General features: G+C 36.5%; 3 protein-coding genes across 8 annotated transcripts; 2 read left to right on the forward strand and 1 right to left on the reverse strand.

Annotated features, from left to right (window-relative positions):
• Window positions 1–791: 791 nt before the first annotated feature.
• LOC141899404 (short/branched chain specific acyl-CoA dehydrogenase, mitochondrial-like) lies at window positions 792–5922 on the forward strand. Of its 2 annotated transcripts, none has more exons than XM_074785676.1 (11): window positions 792–851; window positions 1304–1406; window positions 2147–2247; window positions 2367–2573; window positions 2767–2937; window positions 3073–3198; window positions 4235–4327; window positions 4429–4518; window positions 4600–4737; window positions 4822–4921; window positions 5281–5922. In XM_074785676.1, the coding sequence occupies exons 1-11, from the start codon at window positions 825–827 to the stop codon at window positions 5349–5351; spliced, it is 1227 nt and encodes a 408-aa protein (XP_074641777.1). In that variant the 5' UTR covers window positions 792–824; the 3' UTR covers window positions 5352–5922. The 2 variants fall into 2 exon arrangements, with proteins under 2 accessions (XP_074641777.1, XP_074641776.1); XM_074785675.1 differs by having other exon boundaries at window positions 5193–5378.
• A 6793-nt stretch (window positions 5923–12715) lies between these two features.
• LOC141898557 (ornithine aminotransferase, mitochondrial-like) lies at window positions 12716–20124 on the reverse strand. 3 transcript variants are annotated; one of them, XM_074784510.1, is made up of 10 exons: window positions 20059–20091; window positions 19814–19875; window positions 19069–19254; window positions 18613–18837; window positions 18267–18490; window positions 17439–17611; window positions 17231–17309; window positions 16998–17111; window positions 16765–16903; window positions 12716–14303 (listed from the first exon to the last, which is right to left on the reverse strand). In XM_074784510.1, exons 2-10 carry the CDS (start codon window positions 19842–19844, stop codon window positions 14143–14145), a joined length of 1332 nt encoding a protein of 443 aa, XP_074640611.1. In that variant the 5' UTR covers window positions 19845–19875; window positions 20059–20091; the 3' UTR covers window positions 12716–14142. The 3 variants fall into 3 exon arrangements, with proteins under 3 accessions (XP_074640611.1, XP_074640612.1, XP_074640613.1); XM_074784512.1 differs by having other exon boundaries at window positions 12717–14303; window positions 19729–19875; window positions 20059–20118; XM_074784511.1 differs by lacking the exon at window positions 19814–19875 and having other exon boundaries at window positions 20059–20124.
• On the forward strand, window positions 19985–23807 carry LOC141898558 (carbonic anhydrase 2-like). 3 transcript variants are annotated; one of them, XM_074784513.1, is made up of 11 exons: window positions 19985–20401; window positions 20696–20982; window positions 21089–21140; window positions 21226–21339; window positions 21429–21467; window positions 21549–21728; window positions 22159–22310; window positions 22396–22488; window positions 22712–22784; window positions 22863–23020; window positions 23135–23807. In XM_074784513.1, the coding sequence occupies exons 2-11, from the start codon at window positions 20980–20982 to the stop codon at window positions 23288–23290; spliced, it is 1020 nt and encodes a 339-aa protein (XP_074640614.1). In that variant the 5' UTR covers window positions 19985–20401; window positions 20696–20979; the 3' UTR covers window positions 23291–23807. The 3 variants fall into 3 exon arrangements, with proteins under 3 accessions (XP_074640614.1, XP_074640615.1, XP_074640616.1); XM_074784514.1 differs by having other exon boundaries at window positions 20730–20982; XM_074784515.1 differs by lacking the exon at window positions 19985–20401 and having other exon boundaries at window positions 20674–20982; window positions 22863–23015; window positions 23135–23308.
• The last annotated feature ends 877 nt before the right edge of the window (window positions 23808–24684 follow it).

Below are 24684 nucleotides of genomic sequence, written 5' to 3' on the forward strand. Positions count from 1 at the left end.
TCTCCCCCCATAATCCCATAATACCATTGGAGCGTCTTTCCATATCAATCTCAATCAATAGAGTTTCGAATGTCCGAGAACCTGTTGCGATGTCATAGCGGGTTTTATATTTCAATGAGCTTTTAACATACGTAAGAAGTTTCTCCACCATCTTGGGTTTCGATTCTTGAATAAACGCGGATATTATACATTTAATTACATTATTAACATGGTCACTATTTGTTCATGTTTCTGTGAATCCTATTACAAAAATTGTATTACACCAGTAGCAGAGAAAATCCGTTATTTTATAAAAATTTTTAAATTGAAACTACTGGCATTGTGCTAAAAAAATTCGATAAGTTTCTCCGTCTGAGAGTAATTCGTTTTCGACGTGATAACTACAACTTATTTCATGGACGACATATCAGTCGATAGTACTTGTCAAGTATTATCGACTGATATGTCGTCCATGAAATAATTACAACAGAAAATATTCCCAACGAGTGAAAACATTAATCACCATCTGAGTCCACATTCGGCTTTTTTCGTTTTAGACAAGTGTTTGACCCAGCTTTGGAAGTATTTTTCGGTGCCATCGACGTTGCTCTGGTTTTTTTTGTGACGACTCCAGCATGGTGCACTGAATTTAATGGCCGGAGATTTTAAATTTTGCTCTTAATCTATATCAATATGCCACATGGCCTAATCTGAAAAAATAGACATGCAATACGGTTGATGTTAATGTTTTGCTAATCCTTAAAACTGTGCTTTGTTCTGTAACTTGTATGAATATATGCTACATATCAATGTTTACTAGACACTGATACAGGGGAACCGGGAAAATGCTGCGATTGATTTCAAGATTAATGGTGAGTTGCTCGTCGAATTACTACCGAATTAAATGATGTCTTTTCTTATCATAATTCTCATTCTTTCTCTTCTGAGATTCAATATTCAATTCAATAATTGATATCCAATTGATATATATATATATATATATATATATATATATATATATATATATATATATATATATATATATATAAATTAAATTTGTGGAGAAACATTTTCTATTGGCCCATTCTATATTTTTGAGGGAGCAAAATATTGGGGGCTTATTCACCAGTCAATGAAAGTTGCATCGCCCTCAGGGGTGCCGAGAACCCGAGGATAAGCGCTTGATCACTTTACCCCTGTTAGAGGCGATCCATCCTCGCTTGCCGGGGTTTGATTGTCTACCGTCGAAGCGGGACAACAGTATGTATAGCCTATTTATGATAGCGATTGTAGTATACATATATGATTCACAATTATTTTAAAGCTAAATTGCCGTACAGAATTCAGCAGAGATTCACGGTATATGACCACTTTGCATCCACCCATAACAGAGCTTTCGGACGAGGAGAAGATGCTACAGGAATCCGGTGAGTAAAATTATACAGTACATTGTGGGCTGAATAGTTAATTCACCATTCGTCTCCATTTCCTCTCTTTTCATCTCTTTTTCGTAGACGGAAAATCAAGTTATTTCGGAAAAATTTCAATACGCTTTTACGGATTTTATCCACCCTTGACTCAACTACAGCCCAAATGTAATTATTCCGAATCGAGAATTGCAGCGATTGTTTTTCGTGAAAATCGACAATTTGCACATTTTAGCTCACTCCCATAGCCCCAGCAGGAGGCTATTCGCGTTCACTTGTCTTTCCGATTGTCCGTTAACGGAAAGATCTTTCTCTTGAAGACACCTCGACCGATTTTATAATAATGTCATAGATTTTTTACCTATCCCGTTTATAAACTGCCGTATGCAGTGTGATCGTTGTCGTTGAACCATTATGACCCATAACCAGGGCCCAGTTTTATAGACTGGAACTATTTTAAAACCCGAGGCCGGGTTATTTCGATTGAAAATAGTTAGGCCCCGAGTTAATAATACCAGTTATTGCAGAAAGTATGAATGCGTGGTAGGGGCGAGGAAAAGGGCTTAATATCGGCGGCGAATTAGTGTCTCTATGATCATGATGCGTTTCAAGGCAATTCGATTGTCCTAGTATACGTTAACCAAATGGCGTTGGTATTGACTTTAAATTGCCAAAATAACCGAGCAATTCACCAAGTAAATTGACAGTAGTTATGGAATAATTGCCGGGAATAATTGCAGTTAGAAAAATGGCAAAGGAAAAAATTGAACCTCTCGTTGGAAAAATGGATGCAGAGTCTCAGATGGACAGTTCTGTCATACGAGCTTTATTTGATAATGGGGTACGTTAAGAATTCGGGATTTTAATATTTATAAAATATAATGAGGTGTTATAACTCCTGTAAATCATCGAATAGTCGACAGGTTAATTTATGGAACTAAATTTTAACATGAATTTCAGCTTATGGCTCTTGAAATACCAACAAAATACGACGGTACAGATTCGACATTCATGGCCACTAATTTGGCTATCGAGGAAGTTGCTAAGGTTGACCCAGCTGTCAGTGCGATGGTCGATGTACAGAATACTCTTATCAATTCCATCATCTTGAAATACGCAAACGAAGGACAAAAGAAAACATATCTACCACAGTTGGCAACAAACGTGGTGGGAACATATTCACATTAAACATAAAATCCCATAATGACAGCCTTCAAACTGACGAAGGGTGGTAGTAAAAACCCGAAATATTTCTCTAATGAACAATCTTAGTTAATTCATTATTGTGAGATATACTAAGGAAGCTGTGATTGTAAAGATTCAACGTGTAATGTATATTGGATTCTATTTTATCATTCAGGTCGGGAGTTTCTGTTTATCTGAGCCAGGCTCGGGCAGCGATGCGTTCGCGCTGAAGACTACAGCGAAAAGAGACGGCCACCACTACATTCTAAATGGTTCAAAGATGTGGATAACGAATGCGGAACATGCTGGAATGTTTCTGGTCATGGCAAATGCTAAACCAGAGGATGTAAGGATGCATTGTAGAGCACCCATTCATAATACCATTTTTGATGATGCGTATTAGTCACATCGGTGAATTTGGAAAGGAATCACCGCTGTAAGAGCAAAATAATTCAAACTCATTCTTCGTGTTTCATTTTAGGGCTATAAGGGAATAACTTGTTTCATAGTTGATCGTGAAACGGAAGGACTTTCACTAGGGAAAAAAGAAGACAAACTTGGAATCCGGGCCTCCAGTACGTGCCCCGTCCATTTGGATAATGTCAGGGTAATTTGAAAATTATATACGTACTACAGTCAAAGTCGCTTATAGGTCATATGCTATCTGAATTTTACTTTCTGTGATCTGTCATCGAAATGATACGTTTGTACATATATGACGACCTAAGATCGGCCTGATAGGAAAAAGGTCACTAATTAACATCAAATTAGCATCAAATCATGATAAATTTGCGGCAGCGCCTTGTTTTATGACGTCACTTCGGTCAATTAACAAAAGCAAATGTATTTCTCAGTACCCATTGCCTATAAAGAGTGTATAAAAACAACATTGATTATTTCACTGATTTCACGAATCTACAGTATGCTAACCAATATATGTTTATCGGGTCATCTAAAATGGTTGGAACTGCACACAATAGTAAACATTCAGACATTTCTATAAAACTCCAAAAGGATGAATTACCACAAGACGTGTGAAGTGATAAGGCTGGAACCTGTCAGATTATTCCAGACTCTGCAGGGCTCATCTCTTAAAATAACTCCTTTAAAATCAAGTGAGGTATAGCTAAGTGTATATAAATAAGTATATTTAGTCTGTTTATTAGTGTCTATTCACGGTTACAAAAGCCTATCAATAAGAACTTAATCTCTGAACAACACGCATGGAAGTGATGACTATGTGTTTGTCTGAAGTGGACGACAAGATTAGCACAAAAACGTGCACCTGTAAGCAGCAAGCACTTATGCTGAAAATTAATGATTAAGATACTTATTCTCTGTAATGCAATACCATTGGAGTCAGAAGCATATTTATTATTTGTGATGATATTCCATCTAAATATGTTTCTTCGCTATATTCAATTTAGCGAGCTTTTGACCATTAAGTCGTCATAGTTGAGACGATCATGCGTTGACGACATATTCAAACGATGACTTTAACTTTTTAAGTGAATTGAATTGGAAAAACACGAATTGGGACTCAAAAATAGTGAATAATCATCCAATGCCGACTGTGAATTATTTATATTTTTTCATTTCACCAGTCATTATGCACAATAATACAAATCCTCGGCTCTATTCAGGTACCTGAAAGTAATATAGTTGGTAAATTAGGTAATGGATACAAGATAGCAATCGAAACACTGAATGAGGGCAGAATCGCTATCGCCGCACAGGTGAGGCAAAGTTTGTTTTCGGTTCACTATCAACAAATATCATCAGTTTTTTATTAAATGATTAATGTAATGTATTTCACTTGGAAAACTATGATATACAGATGCTTGGCTTAGCTGAAGGCTGTTTCCAAAGAACCATTCCATACACACTAGAACGAATGCAATTTGGGCAGAAGATTTTTGATTTCCAGGTAGCTCTGGAGGTTTTTCGATTTTGTACATACATGTATTTGTAGCGATTTTAAACGCATGTATATATGGGTGTTTTATAGGGCATGCAACATCAAATCGCACACATAAGCACACAAATCGAGGCGGTAAGAGCTCTAACCTATAATACTATTCGACAAAGAGATGCTGGATTTACAATTATAAAGCAAGCTGCCATGGTAAAATATCTTAGTTCAGAGGCAAGTTCCATTGTTGTTGTAATAATTGTTAGAGTTAGATGTTTTATCTTTTATTGCAAAACATGTTAATCCGTTTTGGTGTAGGTCGCCGTTCTCACAAGCAGCAAGTGCATCGAGTGGATGGGTGGTGCTGGATATTCTAAACAATACCCGATTGAAAAATATTATCGCGACAGCAAAATAGGTAAAAACTTTGACAGTGTTCATAAATTTCTATTGTTACTTTTTTGTCATTTTCCTCCATATTTGGCAATTTCATCATCGCGTTTTATCAGTTGGCGCATGTATGACGGACGCCCGTGCCTTTCCAAATGCGCGAGTGGTGGGAAAATGGAAATAAAAAATATGATTTTAGTCCTTTGGATGCCATCGTAAAAAAACTAATTCTTCAACTATGATTTTTAGGAAGTAAGTAGATTCACTTCGTGATTTAACTTATGAAACATTTTTTCCAGGCACAATATATGAAGGCACATCAAATATCCAGCTATCGACAATTGCCAATTGCTTAAAGAAAGAATTTATTTTATAGACAATTTCCAGCTTGCAGTTGGGAAACACTGAGATCATGTGCAAAGTTAATGGTATTTTTGGTCAGGCGTCAACTATCGTAGTTATTACTTATATTTGACATGAGCTACATCCACAGAAGGGGACATTTGTACTCCAATTTGCAGCTTTCGGTGACTTAGAAAGTCCACTAGTATTACAGTAAATTTCCCTCAAATGGGATCTTTTGGGACCGTGAAAATGTGTCCGATTTCAGTGATATCCGAGTTGGATGTTATGTTTTTCACACATAGTATTACAAAAATATTTAAAAAGACATCCAAGTTGAACGGTTATCAGAGTTGATCGCTTCTGACTTGGGCGCTATATCACCGGATAAATGAACAGAATACGATGGTTATACAATGTATATAATTATGGAGGCTGATTCAGGCCATAAAAAAAAAATTTCTGTACGGATAGAGCAACGATAAGAAATTTTCACATTGGCCCGTTTTTTGGTTTTGAATTCTCGCGCGAGAAAACCTAATTTTTTGAATTCTCGCGTGAAAAAACCAAACTTTTTAAATTCTCGGGTGAGAAAACCAAAAGTTTTGAATTCTCGCCCGGGAAAACTGAAGCAAACTTATCTGTATATCCTGTTGTTACGGTTTATGGTCGAGTTAGTTCACGGTTTATTACTCACATTATTTGTATCTAATAAAATACGGTATTGGGAATAAATTCTATGTCATTTGTATCTGCGATATACGAGTGCGTGTTATTGGTCTTTAGTGCGCCTGTTTGAGAGCCCGATCGTCGCAGATTATTCTACATTTTTGGTCCCTCGAGCCCTCGAGCCTGGAAGTACGTGATGCTAGAAGACGGACGGCAAAGCGAAGCCTACAAATGCCTTGTGCGGAAGAGGACAGCCCAGCGGGGACAAGTCACGATGATTTTAAATGACGCAGATCCGGTGGTCAACTCAAGAACAACTCGAAAATCCACACTTCCGACGCTTAAATTGCCCACGTTTTCCAGGAATCTACTTGAATGGTCTACCTTTTGGAGGTTGTTTGAATCAACAGTGCATAATAATTCAGCGTTTTACATTGAGAAATATAGTTATTTGCTCGGTCAAATTAGTGGTGACGCCAGAAGTTGCATTGACGGTCTTCCTATAACTATGATAGTGCCGTTGAATTATTACAAAATCGTTTTGGTCATCTGTTGATTCGAAACCCGTCAGGAATGTTACTCGAAACTGTGTGTACTGTAGTAAATCTCCTTCGCCATCAGATTGTTTTTATGTTACCGACGTTAGAAAGAGAAAGGACATCGTTCAGAAGTCAGGCTTGTGTTTTAATTGCCTTGGAAAGCATAGAGTGAGTAATTGTCGGTCAGAAGTTTCATGTAAGTTTTGCAAAAAACGACGGTAGTTTGTGTTTTGCGGTATCCCGCATGGGGCCTGGTACCGGAAATCATGCTGACATTAGCTCTAGTGAACCGGGTAGAGTTAATCAAAAAACATTAATCGTATCTAATGCAGCAACTCAAACTAATCCAGTGGTTGAAAGAGGAGCCTGTCAATCAAACCAAAATATATCCTTGATAGAATTTGAAACCACAGCTGTAACCACTAGTGCTAAGTTATTAGATACTGTTATGTTAAAAACTGCGGTGACGGAAGTTTCCGGTACTGATAAAACAATTATTGCTAATTTGCTTTTTGACGATGGGGCGCAACGGACGTTTATTACGTATCAATTAGCCAAAGATTTATGACTTCCAATAGCTAGGAAGAAGACAGTAAGCATGTCTGTTTTTGGATCTGATAAACGTAGTGTACATCAGATTTGGTAACATTGAATGTCCGTTGCAATGATAGCTGTGTAGTTGTGAAAGCATTGGTAGTACCCGAAATTACTCAGCCTATATCAGTGAATACAACATTCAGAGATATTCCAGAATTTAAATCGCTGCAATTTGCAGACACTATAAATTCTGACAAGATTCATGTTCTGGTGTCAATCGGGTCGGACTTCTATTATGAATTTGTGACAGGTCGTATTGTTAAATCGTCTGTTGGTCCTGTAGCAATTAGTTCGAAATTGGGCTATTTGGGTTGTGGTCCGGTCCGTATTTTTGCTGATCGTCATGTAGCTGTAATGAGTGGATTAACAAGCGCAGGAAAAACTCCGGAATCAGTTGGTGATTGGAGAACATTGGAATTATGCCAAATTCATCGTTTGATAATGATAAAGAATTTGTTAAACATTATTGCACGAATTATATTGAAAAGCATGACAATACATACTACGCTAAATTGCCATGGCGTGAAAATTCTGCCGTCTGCAGTTCTGCCGTCAAATTTTGACGTGATAGTGAATAGAACGCATTCAACTATTGATAGATTAAGGAAATCTCCTGAGATGTTGGAAAAGTTCAAACAGTCAGCGACGACGCCTGTGCGTATCGTATTCAACTATAGTTGTAGTAGGCGATAATCCTAAGGCGTTTCTGTGAGCCGATTCGATTAGGTCGATTAGCCATTATGCGCATTTGTGAGCCAAGGTGTTTAGGCTAATCGGTACATTTGTGAGACGATTTACATAAACTGATTAGGCAAATTCTCCTAATCGTCCCAGGAGGTGTTTAGGCGATTCGATTAGACCGGTTTACAAAAATTATATTGGCGGAGTGAATTCTTCTTCGTTATATGGTTCAACAGTTTTTTCCGCGGTTTTTTATAGATACTTTTTGTATGTTTCATTACTTCTGAAATATACTGGAACTCGTAGGGCATAACAGATTATTCCTGACGGCTGTAATCTTCCCATTTTTATTTTGGTCTGGGTATTTGTCAGTTTTCAGCAGCTCATTGATAATAAGAAGCGCTGAACTCTTGTTGTCCATGGAGGCAGCCATGTTACCTAATCGTAGTAACTAAACTGCTCATTTGTGGACCAAAGCTAATCAATCAAAATTGCACCTAATTGCACTAGCTAATCAAAACCTAATCTATTCAGCTCACAAAAACGCCTCAGGTTTGAATGACCGTTTGAATAGTGGCCCTTCGTTGTTCAATGAAATAATTCAAATACTCATGAGATTTCGCTTCGGTAAAATAGGTCTAACTGCTGACATAGAAAAAAGCATTTCTACAAATTGGGTTACACCCACGTGATCGTGACGTGACTAGAATTTTATGGCCTTAAGATCCAACCGATCAAAATTCACCCTTGGAGGTATACCGTTTTAAACGGGTTTTGTTTGGTGCGACATGCTCGCCTTTCATTTTAAACAGTACAGTTTTGTTCCTTTTACAGAATGATTTGAATTCTGTTACCAACGATTTGATACACAACATTTGCATGGATAATGTAGTTTCCCCCGTAGATTATGAGGAAGAGGCCTTGGAATATTATTCACGATCCCGAGATGTGCTCTCTGAAGGTCATTTCAATTTACGTTCCTGGTCTTCGAACTGTTCTGCATTGAGGGAACACGCTCGAAGTGATGGCGTCTTAGAGAAGTCATTAACTGTAGACATTTTAGGTGTTACTTGGGATACCGAATCCGATTGTCTATCATTAAAATCTAGATCTATCAATACTCTAGAACCCGGTACACCTATCACGAAACGCACAGTAACGAGACACATGAGTAAGATCTACGATCCATTAGGGTTGTTCACCCCAGTAACTGTTAAAACAAAAGTCTTTGTTCAGAGTCTTTGGGAAGATTCTTACGACTGGGACGATCCCCTGCCAGAAGTTTTGTGTTCTCGGTGGAGAGAAATAGCTGGTGATCTAAGCAATCTTCCAGAAATCTCGGTACCTCGATGTTACTTTGCCGGCCGTGATCAAAATGCACAGCTAGAATTACATACGTTTGCTGATGCCAGTAAATCTGCGTATGGGGCAGTTTCATATTTGAAGTGTGGTGATAAATGTATCTTGATTTCATCTAAATCACGGGTAGCTCCTAACAAAGAAACTACTATTCCAAGGTTAGAATTAATTGCAGCATTGATAGCGTCAAGGTTGACTGATTATATTTGTACCGTGTCAAACGCGAATGCTCCAAATATCGATGTATATATATATATATATATATATATATATATATATATATATATATATATATATATATATATATATATATATATATATATATATATATATATATATATATATATATATATATATATATATATATATATGTATACAGACAGCCAGATCGTATTATCATGGCTTGAGTCTAAAAAGAAATTAAGTGAATTCATTTAGGAATAGAGTGTATGAAATAAGATCTTTGGTTGAGAGTACCCGCTGGTATTGTAAGTCTGATGAAAATCCTGCTGATTTGCTCACTCGAGGTGTTGATTGTTCTAAACTACGTGACTATCGATTCTGGTTCCATGGTCCAGACTGGCTAATTAGCAATGTTAGGCCGGAATACCTTTCGATGGCCATTGATGATTCTGAAATCCATGTCATGTCCACTGATACTGATGCCGATGTTTTCGATGCACCGTTACCGTGTTTCCAAAGGTACGCGAACAATTGGCGAAGGTTCAGGGTAACAAAGGTTCTTGCTTGGCCATTGTCAATCAATTACAATTATATATAGGTAAAGATAATTTGATAAGATGTAGAGGGAGATTGCAAAATGCCCCTATTATCGATTCTGCTGAGACTCCAATACTACTTCCAAGATATCATTACCTTACTCGTTTGATAGTGTACAGAGAGCATTGTTACAACTTTCATTCTGGAGTTAATTTTACTATCGCAAAACTCAGAGAGGTCTATTGGATTCCGCAGATTCGACGACTTGTAAAGAGCATACTTAGAAAATGTGTTGTATGTCGCAAATTATCATGTAAACCTTACGGGCTCCCATTTCCTCCACCCTTGCCTGAATGTAGGAAAAAATTGCCAAGGAAAAAATGGCCAGAAAAAATGGCCTAAGAAAGAATGGCCAAGGTATTTGACTAGGAAAAAATGGCCATGGAATAAAAGGCCAAGGAAAATTTATGAGAACTACTGACAATGTTGATAAACTTTAAGCTTTCAATTTAATGACATCATTTATTTTTCATCGGGCTAAAAACAATTAAAATCGGTATAATGAGTTCGGAATTTTGATGAACTTACATTTTATTTCATTACGTATAATGAATATATCAGGAACTATCATGCAAGTGGGCAATGGATAAACTTAATAGTGATAAACTTAAATTTAATAAATTAACTAAATTAATATTTCAAACATCTAAGTAAGCTATTAGGGCAAAGACTGTCTTATCGTAGGTAAGTGCATTGAAATTGTGTGGTAATTTATATCGCAAACTGGTGTAGTGTAGTGATAACATCGAAGTGAGATATACTCATCAAAATTTACCAAGTAAACTAATCCAGGAATAGGTCTAATAATCTCAAAAAGTGACAAGTCAAAACAGCAATGCATTTGATTTCTTCTATGTCAATGAAATGATGGTTAGTTTTCTTTGTAATCTTCCTTGGCCTTTTTTTCCGCGGCCATTTTTCCTAGGCAAATACCTTGGCCATTCTTTCCTTGGCCATTTTTTCCTTGGCCATTTTTTCCGTTCACCCCCTTGCCTATATCTCGCATCACAGAAGTACCATGCTTTCATTTCACAGGTGTGGATTATCTGGGGCCTTTGTTCGTAAGATCGAAAAGTGGAGATTATGTAAAAACTCACGTTTGTTTGTTTACATGCGCGGTGAGCCGTGCAGTTCATTTAGAGCTTGTGCCAGATCTTACTACAGAACAAGTCATATTAGCATTTAAGAGATTTGTGTCACGTAGGTCCGTACCTAGACAGCTCATTTCTGATAATGCATCTACTTTCACTTGTGCTAATGATATTCTGATTCGCATTTTTTCTGCAGTAGAGTTTTCGACATATTCATCCCAACAAGGGATTATTTGGAAATTCATTCCAAAACGTGCGCCGTGGCACGGCGGATTTTATGAACGATTGGTAGCTTTGGTGAAATCATCGATTTATAGAAACTCTTGATAAAAAGTGCACAAATGGTATATGTAGTAGGTAACGTAATAATGTAGTTATAGTTTTTATTCCCTTTGATGAAGGCGGTGTTCATGACGTATATGTAGATTACATTGATCACTTAAGTAATGAAACGTATTTTCAATTTCATACGTATAGGAATTTCAGGTTGTTTTGTCTACTGTAGTTATTAGAAAAAAGTTATTTTTTTGCCAAGTTCAGATTCGAGGTCGAATCCAGTGACCGATACGTGATCAATTGATCACGGGTTATAATATCAGTAGGCCCTATACTGTCATATCTTATTACAAAGTACACAATGAATACATAGATTAGATTTTGACATCCCAATCACAACCAGGAATAATCGTTGACTGATTCCAATAGACAGTCTTGTAATGTAGTTTTGAATCTTTCCCACTTTACATTCTATAATATAATGGTAAAAGCAAAAGGGCTGTCCTTATCTGAGTCAAACGTAGTGGCTACGCATAGATAAACCTTTTGACGATAATGTCAAGTGCTCCACAATCAACCAATAGACACGACCAAACACGTTTCTTGGCTCTAATACTCTCGAATGAAAAATATTATCAATTCTAATTTAGATACACACCTTTCTAGCGTTTGACACTTTAACTTGCACGAACCATTTTCTTTCCCTTAATTGCACATCGTGAACCATTTTATATCAAGATATATGTATATAAACATTAATGTCGACGACAGTGATTCTCCAACGTCGAGCTCAGATGTATCCTTTTACCAAATTAATTGTCTATAATTCTTAATTGTCTATAATTTTTGAACAAACTGATGAGTGTTGCAACTTTATACTGTATACTGTTATATGTGTTTACGTACATAGTATAGATTTATATAGGTATGCATATTTATATATATATATATATATATATATATATATATATATATATATATATATATATATATATATATATATATATATATATATATATATATATATATATATATATATATATATATATACCAAGCATTTGTATTCTAACAGTATTATTAATATATAACTCGTATAGAGAGTATGAAATGTCAAAAATAGCCAATTTTTCTCACATAAATAAAATAATGATCTAATACTGATCACCAGATAAAGATGGTGCTCAGTATAGATTTATGGTGACATAGTATAGATTTATATAGGTATGCATATATATATATATATATATATATATATATAAATATATATATATATATATATATATATATATATATATATATATATATATATATATATATATATATATATATATATATATATATAATATATATATATATATATATATATATATATATATACTATATATATATATATATAACTATATATATATATATATATATATATATATATATATATATATATATATATATATATATATATATATATATATATAAATATGCATACCTATATAAATCTATACTATGTCACCATAAATCTACTGTCAATTATGAAAATCTGAAGCATAAGCGGGTGGATGGTGATTTAACATCGTCGAATCTAAAGAAAGGGCTCAAATCAATTAATGCATGAAAATTGTTACTGTGATCGGAATTTCATATGTTGATTTATGATATGAAGTGTCTCAATAACCCATAAGGGAATAATTATGCGAATTTCCTTTGAGTTTTTAATTGCTTTAGTGGCCTTGCACAACCAACTAAAACTGGTATATACCTGCTCGTTCTTTACGCTCAAGCGACATACATACATTCACACATACGTACATACATACATACATACATACGTACGTACGTACGGCCCGCATAAGTTTCAAGTGTCACGGGCTTAACGTCTTTGAAATTCGTACATCTACCGTGTTCAGCGTTGATTCCAGATTCCATGGGATGCATTCAACCTGGTGACTGTTGACCTGGTGACTGATGCATATCGCCAGTTCATCCGGTTTGAAGAAAAATCACTCGGCCAACTCGTAACAGATGGCCCCTACACCTGCAGATGATTTTTTGCTTCGTTCGTCCCATGTATTGAATATATGCATTGAACAATTAATCGCTATTCAAAAAAGGAAATAATGAACATACATTAATCTTTCAACTGTCTATTTTTACAGTCCTAAAATAAACTGTATATACAAAATAGAATCGATTTGTGCATGTGGAGCATGAGATTTTTCATCTTCCTCGCACGAGATCAAATTTGCATGTAAGTCAGCTCGCGGTTTTCGGACCATTGGGACCGATACATTCCTTAACGAATCTGGACATCATATCGAGAGTCCTCTCACGATCATTCTTACAAAGATGAAAACGGTGTACATCGCGCGCAAACCTTGAAGCGGGTGATAGCTTATGATTTAAAAAAAGATAAAATGAAGATACGCAGTTTGTTATCTTTTTCAGACTTATCAAGAAGAGCGATTTTCGTAATTTTTTAAACAAAAATTAATAGGCATGGAATGAAAATACACCGACCTAAAAAACTTATATAACATTTTCCATAAATAAGTACATGTATTCAAAGGTATTCGAAGGTATCCTAGGAATACCATTGTTACATTAAATACGTGAGATCAAACAAGAAGTATTACTAGGTTTATTAACAATTCCGTAACGCAAACCACAACTAAAAAGCATTTTAGAGTTTCTTATACAGAGTAGAGGAATGTCCAAGAACATGAGATTATGTTGCAACTGCAGTGAAGCCCGTTTAAGTCGGATCTTTTCAGAACAGTGATTCAAGATAAAAATCCGACTCGGGTCGGGCTTATCTCTACTAGAGATCTGAGCAAGCGTAACTACTTGAGACAATATTCGTTGCTAGACAATATTGTCTCAAATTGAAGCCCTTCATATAACTAATACTGATTTTCATCTTTTTACAAAGATGTAATTGTCTTATGTATGATATTTGTGCATTCTCCAAGTTCACTCTCTTTGATAACGCAAGGCGGCGTAAATCTGATGATCGTGTCGTGCGTTGGTTTTGCCAGTAGTCCGTTGTCTCTTAGTTTCAGGCACACGTCCCAGGCATTATGCTCTGCAAAATGAATGTTAAAATGATATTATTAATTCAGCATGCTGGTAAATGTTACAATGGCATCGCATTTAAAACATAAAAACATTCAGAATAACTTTTCATCTGAACGTTTGCAAGTACATGAACTAGGGATGAACCTGCATTTTAATTGAATATCGATGTATACAGTCATGTACCAGCTGTAGACAGAGGTGACCACCTAGTACACGTCGGTTGTAGCGCAGCGCTAATAATAGAGGATCATAATAAACTGTACGAATAGGAGTTATAGAGCCCGGGAATCTCGGCCTGAATAGTACAACGGTGTGGATGACAATTTTTTAGTATTGACTTTAGCAGGGATCCAGGGACACTTTGTCCACTTATGAAGTGGTTTGAAATGCTCAACAAAACCTTTAAATCCAACGTCCCCGGAACATGTCACCACAACCAGAACATGCCATGAGCTACAACTTATAATTTGATTGTTGTAACAAAATATGCAAAGGTACAAATAGAGAAATTGTATATAATCTAATATTCAATTCCTCTGGTGGCGAGAAGGAGATGAATCCTTTGACAGTGCCATAAAACATCAAGACTATGAAATAAAAAATTTTTCCATCGGGACTGATGATGATGATACTATGATGGCCACCGATTGCATGACAATGGACTGATCGAAATACCCGCCTGATATTTAATGTTAAAGATCCCTTCCCAAATTATACCCATTACATATTTCAACCATTAGGAAGCTACAGATCTCACCTAAAATTGCGTTCTTGGACACAAAAGGGTTACTGGGCGGTCATCGTGTGTCCGACCGACGTGATTCTAATGCTTGTGCTGATAGAGCTTGGGAGATACAAATATATACGTATGAAAGGTGAAGATAATTTACTGAAAAGTCTTCAAATTTTCCCTTGAAAACTTAGAAAATACATAAAGTAAATAACGATGGCCACCAGTGAACATCTTGGTGCTAGCCTGGCAAGTTTTTGGGCTGCACATGTGTCTGGGGGAGATATATGTGTAAACTAAATATCGTGACAATCCATTCAATCGCCTTCGTACACCTAAATTCCGTCTACGGACGGACGAAGAACGAAAGGTGAACGCAATAGTCTAGCTGCTGGAACTTGTCCCAAGTGGGCTAAAATGATACATACAAATTGCTCAAATATTGAATTAATGAATAATATGATACAGATTACAGTGGATACTCGTTAATTCAGAGGCCTATTACGAAACTCGCGGTATGGGGATGATTGTTGTGTTCATGCGAAATGTAGTTACAAAACAGCGTAAAACGACCGCATTGATACGAAAAAAATTCGTGAAAACGATAAAGATTTTCGGTCCGTATGTCTCATTTCCCTAGTAAATCAATGCTGTTAAGATACGCCGATCGAGTGGATCACCTGTATCATACATAATACATGAGGTGTATATAATAATGAAATTGACATCGTGCCGAGAGTTTAATCAATCAACAAATAAATAAATTTAAAAAGAGATATTCTATATTTTGTTTTATCACTTTATATGTATCATTCATCATCGCGATACGGGTCTACAACAAAAGGATAAAAACGATCTCTCCTCGTTTAACAGTGAACATGCCGGCGTTTTAGGAAATTTACGTTGGATCGCCTGTGACGAATTGAAACGAATAATTTTCTATTAGCTCAGGTACTCGTATCAAACGAGGTTTCCCTGTATCTTACACTCACAATTATGCTTGTTATTTTAAAACATCAGTATTGTGACAACCAGTTATATAGACTAGTATCATCTTTAACCTGGGGGTTAACTTATTGAAATTGAACTAAAGTTAAAACTCAGAGTTAAGTCTAACTCACAACTGTGGAACTGGCTTTGAGGTAAGTCGGGATAACTGAATCGTCCTTACTGTATTGTACTCTGATAAATGTTTGTAAACAGAATGACCGATAAAGTTTTAATTGATTTGGCTATTCTTGGAGCCATCCAATTCTTGCTCCACCGAGTGAAATGTAAATTGCGTCTCTGCCGGTCACATCGGATCAATATCTGCTGATCCTACGTATGATTCGAAGTCCTCGAATTGGATATTTCATTTGAGTTTGTTGGACACAATGTAAAAAGGCAAGTAAATTTTACCAGTAGGTGGTTTATATCGTCACTTCTACTGTCGACATTGGTTCCGTATTTAAACAGTTTATGAAAATCGGAAGATGTATAATAGTAATGTATAATCACAAGAATTAAAATATATGATTTCTTGCCGAATGGACAGAACACCCTAATAATAATTTGGGGAATATCAATCAGGTTACCTGCGAAGTGACAGAAAACATAAATTATCAATGGAATAACAATGGGTATTTCTGCAGTTAGCAGAAAACACGAATAATAATGATCCAGAAAATAACAATAAGGGTTTTCTGCTACTATCGCAGAAAACCCTCAATATCTTTATTATCAATATAAACTCTACCTTCAGCGATTTCGATAGCGCACATAAGACCACGACCGCGTACAACTTTCACAACGTCCGTTGGTAATCTTTTAAGATCAGCCATCAATAAATCACCCATCTTGGCAGCATTCTCCGATAGTTTCTCTTCCTCAATTACCTTGGAAAGTGAAAATTAACTCATAGACAAAAGACTTGTGACCATATACAAACATATTGCATACTCCACACATTCCATTACACAGCATGCTTACCTCCAATGCAGCGATACCAACTTTACAAGCCATAGGGTTCCCACCATAGGTCGATCCATGTTCACCTGGCTTGATGGTTAACATCACTTCGTCATCTGCTAGAATTGCAGCCACCTATGACAAAAACTAAAATAAGATACAATTGAACAAACCTAGAAAGACCAATGACGCAAAGGGCCTCCTTTATGTACATTGCACTTTCCTCGTGTTATTTCAATTCAAAAGAAACTTACCGGGTAAACTCCACCTGATAGAGCTTTGCCGAGAATAAGTATGTCAGGTTTGGTTGCATCATGGTCAACACATAAAAGTCTAAAACAGTGACGATGATAATTTACATAATCTAGGACTTAACATAATGTTTTCTCGACTACCGAAGAAACAACTTCTATATACATGTAATTGACAGAAATTAGATATTACTTGAAATCTCATGCATACTTTCCAGTTCTAGCTAAGCCAGTCTGTACCTCATCAGCAATAAGTAATACATTGTGCTTTTTACATATAGCCTTTGCCTTGCTGATATAACCCTCTTGGGGCACCACTACCCCAGCTTCTCCCTGAATTGGCTCGACCATGAAAGCACACACGTCTGGATTTGAAACCGCTTTCTACAAAATAACTTTCTGAATGTAGTTTATTCAAATAGAGGTCCACGTACGCCATGCCCATTTGGGAAGCAGCTTGAAATGTTAACATTCTGACAATTTCCGTTTCAAACACCCCCTAGCATCACATATCCCGACAACAATGAATTTGAAATTCGCCACAATCACAGTACATATCATAAATGAACTACAACTTAATTTAATATGCTTCCAAAATATGCATAGGTTCCAATATAATGGAATACTATGTAAATTCACCATTCAACGCCCCCTGGTGAACGTATGCAAAAACCAGTGACCAAATCACTACTCAGAACATATCACAATCTACAATTTGCTATGGATCATGATTACAAAATTTGCATGGTACCAGTATAGATTAAGATATTTAGGGTTTTGCAGCTATATTTGATATATCATAATGTTTATAATTTTTAACTTCCCCTGGTGGTGAGACCACTATACTGGGTAATCAAAATTTCATGTGAGGAGATGTCCATGACATATATGTCCATGATTGAATATATAAAATCAAGCACATTGCGATCATGTGAAAGATTAATGGGCGCTGGGTGTCGTCGGCCCAGCGAACCGACAAACAATCGGAAAATTAGTGTGCGAACAGCTTGAATGACAAATATATGAATTCTTAGCTAACCTCGAGTGCGTCTAAATCATCGTATGGTATGATATCAAAATTTGGCATGTATGGACCAAAGCCAGCATAGCTACTCGGATCGGTTGACGAAGATATAGCAGCTAATGTGCGGCCCCAAAAATTTCCATCAGCGAAAACAATTCTGGCTTTATTTTCGGGAATCTTTTTAACGGTATAGCCCCATTTCCTAGCTAGTTTGCAAGCAGTTTCTCCACCTTCAACTCCTGAAAATAAATGAGACAATCACCGATCTATTTACATTCTATGTAACGCATCAGATGTGCTATATTACGTACGTATTTAGGCCTACAAACATTTGCAAAAATACACTTTTTTAGACTTTCACCTGTGTTCATTGGTAAAACTTTATCAAAACCTAAGAGCTTGGTGATGAATTCTTCATATTCTCCCAATGATGTATTATAAAATGCTCTTGATGAAAGAGTTAGAATGTCAGCTTGGTTCTTCAAAGCGGCAACAATCTTCGGATGACAGTGGCCTTGGTTTACTGCGCCATAGGCACTAAGGAAATCGAAAAAATGATTTCCCTCGACATCCCATAAATGGACACCTGTAAAAATACATAGTAACGAAGTCCATTGACGAGATATATGAAAGACTCGATTCGACAAATATGGACTCCGCTTATGCGCTTCCAATCAATCCGCCGTTAAATCTGGATTCAAGTGAATTTATTTTGACATTATACTGGCATTCAGGATTTGCCAATCAAACGCACGTAATCGTCTATTCTTATCGAATTAGAATGAAATAAATCGAATTGAAATGAAATAAATCGAACCTTGACCCTTGGCGAGTGCAACCGGTATTGGATGGTAGTTATGCGCTCCGTACTTGTCTTCGCGGGTGAACACAGTATGGGAAGCTGTGCCGATACGCGGTGAAGCTTCAGTGGCTTTGCTGCGCGCTAGGTTTCGCGATAAGGTATGGACGACACGATTTAACTTAAAAAACATTTTGTAAATATCTGAAAGGAATTTTTAACAGTTAAAAATTATTCTGTACAATTAAGATCTTATTTTCGGGAATTTCTTTTGCACGTGTGCGATTCGTTTTTTGTTGTATTACTACTGTCCTGCCGGGGTAGGAAGTGAACTTAGGTCTTCCAAATACAGATTTAAGATAATTTAACAACTAAAGGTGTCGAATTTGTTTGTGTTAAGTCTTCCCCTGTGTTTCATACGATAATTTTACTATCGACAATAATTAGGATCGGACCCGTGCCGAGCTTTTTTTGAGGGACAGTTCTATTTCAAGAAAGAGGCTCTTTGTCACCGTTAAAAGGGGCAATTTCTTATTGGAAAAGGGCAGAACTTAAGTATGAAGCGCCCGGGCACCGGTATCTGAAGAAAGAATTTGAGATGAATTAATTTCCCCAAAAAACATACAAATTGTCTCAAAATTTCGAAAAATCTTGACCCATAAATCTTTTGGCACTGACTTTTTGAAGAGCACTTTTAGGGAGTCTGTCCGCTAACCAGCCCCCCCCTCGGCCCGGACCCGAGGTCGGAATGTGCGCCTTTTACCAATAATTCTACAGCTGACGTAGTGAATCATAGACAACGTGGCGTGTATGACGGTGCTGCCACTGCAAGATCAATAGTAAAATCCATACTGTTGTCATATTCACAGTTAGATTATGAAATATCTATGAAACCGTATGCTTGTTTATGAACAACAACTGTATAATCCATGATTTGTTTTATACTTGTAGAGTGTACATCATGTATTTAAGTGGAACGCAATGATTTAAAAAAATGATTGGACCTACCTTTCTGCGCAGTATACACGTACGTACGTAGATCCGAAGCCAGCTGCGCAGTACCGGCACAACACGCGCAACAGTGAACTCTGGTGAGGGGCACAGGCATTAATCTAACGGCTGGAATGCTGAAATGTGTCAGATGTTTCTGTCAATGAAGGAATGGAAATTTGAACCCTAATCTAACACTAGCGCCACATAGATGATGGTGACCTAAACTGCAGTTGGACCATAAACAGAGCACAAAAACCCTCCTTTATGAAACCTTATATTTGAAGACAACTACGCTTGGGACACTAGGACACAACACTTTCTTACAAGACAATCTATATACTTCGTGGACATAACAAACGTAAATATATATATACATATATATAAATATATATACATATATATAAATATATATATATATATATATATATATATATATATATATATATATATATATATATATATATATATATATATATATATATATATATATATATATATATATATATATATATATATATATATATATATATATACACATATATATATATATATATATATATATATATATATATATATATATATATATATATATATATATATATATATATATACATATATATATCATATATATATACTTTTTCAATACAACAAGCAAACAAGCACACATTTCACTCTGTCCCCCGTAGAACCGGTTTAACGACTTAAGTGTATGTGTACACGGCGATCACAGTATAAGAAGTTCGTACCGACCATGTTAGGTTTCACGTTTCGCCGAAATGACCAAAATGAATAGACAGAATGGTCAAAATGTCATGACTTGTTATGTAAGCGGTTGCGTTGGTTATTTATGGACGTTACAACGTGGCGACGACCCCGAGACCAGAAATTTCGTCAGTCCGGGCTGGAATTCGTCGGGAACTGTTTGGACGTAATAAAATGGTAAGCAAGTCATTTATTTGTATGCAATCATTGGAAAATACACGACTGATCGCATTCGTTAAAAATAATTGATACTTTTATAATTGATAAAGTTTGATTTTTTCAGAGGTTTTTTTACTGTCTACTGGTTTGGATTGGCGTTACATGTTACGTTAGTTGTATGTCCATTGCTTTAAATATACGTGATTTTGAATGCAGTTGCTGGTCTCTTACAACGATTAATTATGTCATCGTTATTTGTAGATGCTTGCAAAGAGTACCAACCTGACGGCAGCTGTGTCGACTTAGAAAATGAATATGACGGTGACAAAAATGAAGACGAGAAGAAAAAGTATATCGAAAGCCCATCGAAGAAAGGTAAGTAGGCCTACGTATAATGAATTTTGTGAAATTGTAAGCGATAATTTTTTAGATTATCGTGTTTGCTGATATGCGTATCTTTTTAGGTGAAACAACACCGCATTGGACCTACCACGGCGAACATGGTCAGTTGTACACGACAATAAAGTACACGAAATTTAGCATATCGTTTTTTTCCATTCCAAATGTTTGCTATTTCTGAATAGGTCCCGCTTCGTGGCACAAAATAAATCCAGCATGCGACGCTCACTGGAATCAGAGACAGTCACCTATTGACTTCGTAAAGAGAAGAACCATCATTGATAGTGACTTGGGGAAACTTCAACTAGTTAACTTCGATCTCGTTCCTGAGGGATTGTTTGAAATAAGGAATGATGGGCATTCAGGTACTTAATGGCCATATTAGGGACCAAATACATTGACCCAAGGGTTTTTACGTGTATATTTTGGAAATGTATATGCATATATCTAATTTCCCGGCTCTCCATAGCGATCACATTGATGGCCTGGGCTAGACCGAGTGATCTAACGAAATCTCCAGCAGCATACACGCACACCGTACTGCTTTTTATTATTCACTATCTAGATCATGCACTTTAGCGACATAGACTCATTAACTCAAAATACTAAAATTGGAAAATAAATTACTGACACGCATGCATGATCCCGTCTTTTACAGTACGTATATCTCTCGCGCATTATAACTCAGTGAAACCTTTTATTCGTGTTCCTATTTATTTCCAATGGCGACTCAGACAGATGGTGTCCGTGACGAATTGGCCAATGTTAGATTTATTTTATTTACTTCTTCTTAAGTCGTTGTGACATTGACACCGGATTGGTTTCACACCAAGGCAGTTCATTTACCACCTGGGACATTTAGCGCCGCGCAGTTTCACTTTCATTGGGGAAGTCAAAAACATCTTGGATCAGAACATCTTATTCAAGGAAAACAGTACCACGCCGAAGTATCAAAATTGTCTCAAAAATTGTATTGTTAGAGTAATCGATATAAACTGATTCGAATGAACATGTTTTTGTGGTTTCTTTCAGATGCATATCGTTCACTTCAATCTAAAATACGGGACCTTGGCCGAGGCCGCTAAATACCCTGATGGTCTTCTTGTTTTGGGAGTCTGGCTTGAGGTATGTCGTAATTTGCGTGAGTGGGTCTTCCAAGAGAATTATCGGTGCGGCTCATTTGAAATCGAATTGCTAATCAGAAAGATTAACGCATATTAATTCGAGTCAGCGTATGTCTTCTGGATTGACAGAAGAGATACATCGTTGAAAATACCACAAAGCACCACAGTTATGTAATTCGTCATATATATTTTTTAATTTGTTTTTGCATATTTCAATTTCATAGACAACTGACACGGTACCTGCGAATCAGGCGTATAACCTGGTTTTGGATCACTTTTCAAAAGTTCAGTATGAAGGTTGGTAGGACTTCAGATTGATTTCCCTCAGTCAAGAGTAAAATGCATTAATTTTTAAAATGCAAAATTCTTATATAGACCATAAAAGTGGCATGCCCGGATTCGCGATCGGAAAATTACTGCCAACAAACGTCGACAGATATTTCAAATACGAAGGTGGTTTAACTACCCCTGGCTGTCTGGGTAGCGTAACGTGGATCGTTTTCAGGGAACCAGTCCAACTGTCTAAGGGTCAGGTAACGTTGATTTCGTGTAGACATACCAAAAATAAACGACTGAAACATTTCTTTTTCAAAAGTAATGACTGAAAACTGCTCATAAATGCACGTTTGATTGATTCTATTTCACAGATGAATATGTTCTACTCATTGAAGGCTAGTCATGACAATGAACCGATTGAATATTTACTAAACAACTTCCGTCCAGTACAAGATCTCGGATCACGCGTCATATTCGACACACAGGCAGACGACGACCGAGTCGCTAAAATTCCAAATATTCAGTAATGGGAGCAATCACTTTCGTTTGGATACATTAGGAAAATAACTAAGCTAGCTTTAAAGAACTTAACCCGGGTTTTTAACATTCTAAAAAATCGAACCATAACGTGTAACTACGACTTATACCCGCTCCTTTTAAGATGATAATCTTATTGTCGAATATTGCTTTTTTTGTGAATTATGAAACATACTGTTCTCGTAAATCCATTTCGATACTTACACCAGGTTTTGCTCCAAGATTGTAGCGTGGGCCTATATATTAATCAAATTATGATCTAGGCTTTCGAGTAATCTCCGAGCGTTCAGTATATATATATATAAGTATTATTAGATCTCAAATATGCGGGCAAGATTCTCTCATTCTCATCGTGATCAATGAGTAACACTCATGGGTAGAAACATCACGAAAACATGTATCTGAAAGTTGTGTGCTTAGAATGCATTGATTATCCCATCGGCTTACTCCATCTTTAATAATAAAAAAAAACGTTCGATCCGTTATGTAATGCAATGTGTCTTTAAATGCCGTTTATGCTGTTGTGTTTGTGCCATGACCTTATCTTTTAAACGATCCATACGAGAAGATTTAGTGCTGTGCCATTTGCATAATGCGTTGACAAGATGATCTACTCCCGTGGGCATTAAATGACGTCAACGGCGGCCAAACAGGACGGCTGCACGAACATATCAAGTATTTTCCAGCACATAAACAACCGATAATTGTATCTGCAGAATCCGGCTAAGCGAATAATCTGTACACTTCGCATGCCGTAACATCATCGCCGCGAGGGGATAACTGAGAAGATCGAACTTTTGTAGATTGAGGTTCAAGCCCTTATGAAAGCAACATTTCAATTTACAAAAAAAGAAACGTGACAATTTTTGGGAAAGCTTTTTTCCGTTTGTCATGGCATTATAGATTAAGTATGAATCGTGGGGCATGCATAGATCACGAGTCAACTCACCAGTTTAAATAACAACGGTCTAGGCCTATAGCCCGAGTCTAGCCGATCTTAAAGTTGATCACAAATTATAGATACAAAATTCAAATCTAGCATTAACAAAACTTACACAGTGAAAATTGATTTGGTGGACGTACGGCAGTAATATAATTGTGTGAGCTTTGATTCTTTTAAAAAGGCGCTAGCTCTGCTGTGAAGGGGAGTCCTGACCTTCTGAAGCACTCCCGATTCCGCCACTGGCTACACTGTGGTAGGAAAAATTTTGAAGATAATATAAAACATCTTTCTGATAGCCGTTAATGGGTCCATTTTGTGTGTTTGTTTCGAAAGACGATTGTTCGCATTATATGAACCGAAAAAACCAAAATATTGTGCTCAAGTAAAAACAACATTGCAATGGGAATCATTCTCGGGAAATGGACCAGATAAAGGCATTCG

Source organism: Tubulanus polymorphus, chromosome 2 (genome assembly GCF_964204645.1).
Source record: "Tubulanus polymorphus chromosome 2, tnTubPoly1.2, whole genome shotgun sequence".
Taxonomy (NCBI): Eukaryota; Metazoa; Nemertea; class Palaeonemertea; order Tubulaniformes; family Tubulanidae; genus Tubulanus; species Tubulanus polymorphus.

Coding starts and splice junctions, on each gene's coding strand:
- LOC141899404 (XM_074785675.1), top strand. CDS start 825: ATGCTGCGATTGATTTCAAGATTAATG. Junction 852..1,303: donor GATTGATTTCAAGATTAATG/GTGAGTTGCTCG, acceptor ATTATTTTAAAG/CTAAATTGCCGTACAGAATT. Junction 1,407..2,146: donor GAAGATGCTACAGGAATCCG/GTGAGTAAAATT, acceptor GAATAATTGCAG/TTAGAAAAATGGCAAAGGAA.
- LOC141898557 (XM_074784510.1), bottom strand. CDS start 19,844: ATGATTCACTACGTCAGCTGTAGAATTATTG. Junction 18,491..18,612: donor AGTTTTACCAATGAACACAG/GTGAAAGTCTAA, acceptor ATTTATTTTCAG/GAGTTGAAGGTGGAGAAACT. Junction 17,112..17,230: donor TATCAGGTGGAGTTTACCCG/GTAAGTTTCTTT, acceptor TTTTTGTCATAG/GTGGCTGCAATTCTAGCAGA.
- LOC141898558 (XM_074784513.1), top strand. Junction 21,729..22,158: donor AAGGAATGATGGGCATTCAG/GTACTTAATGGC, acceptor CTTCTTCTTAAG/TCGTTGTGACATTGACACCG. Junction 23,021..23,134: donor TCCAACTGTCTAAGGGTCAG/GTAACGTTGATT, acceptor TCTATTTCACAG/ATGAATATGTTCTACTCATT.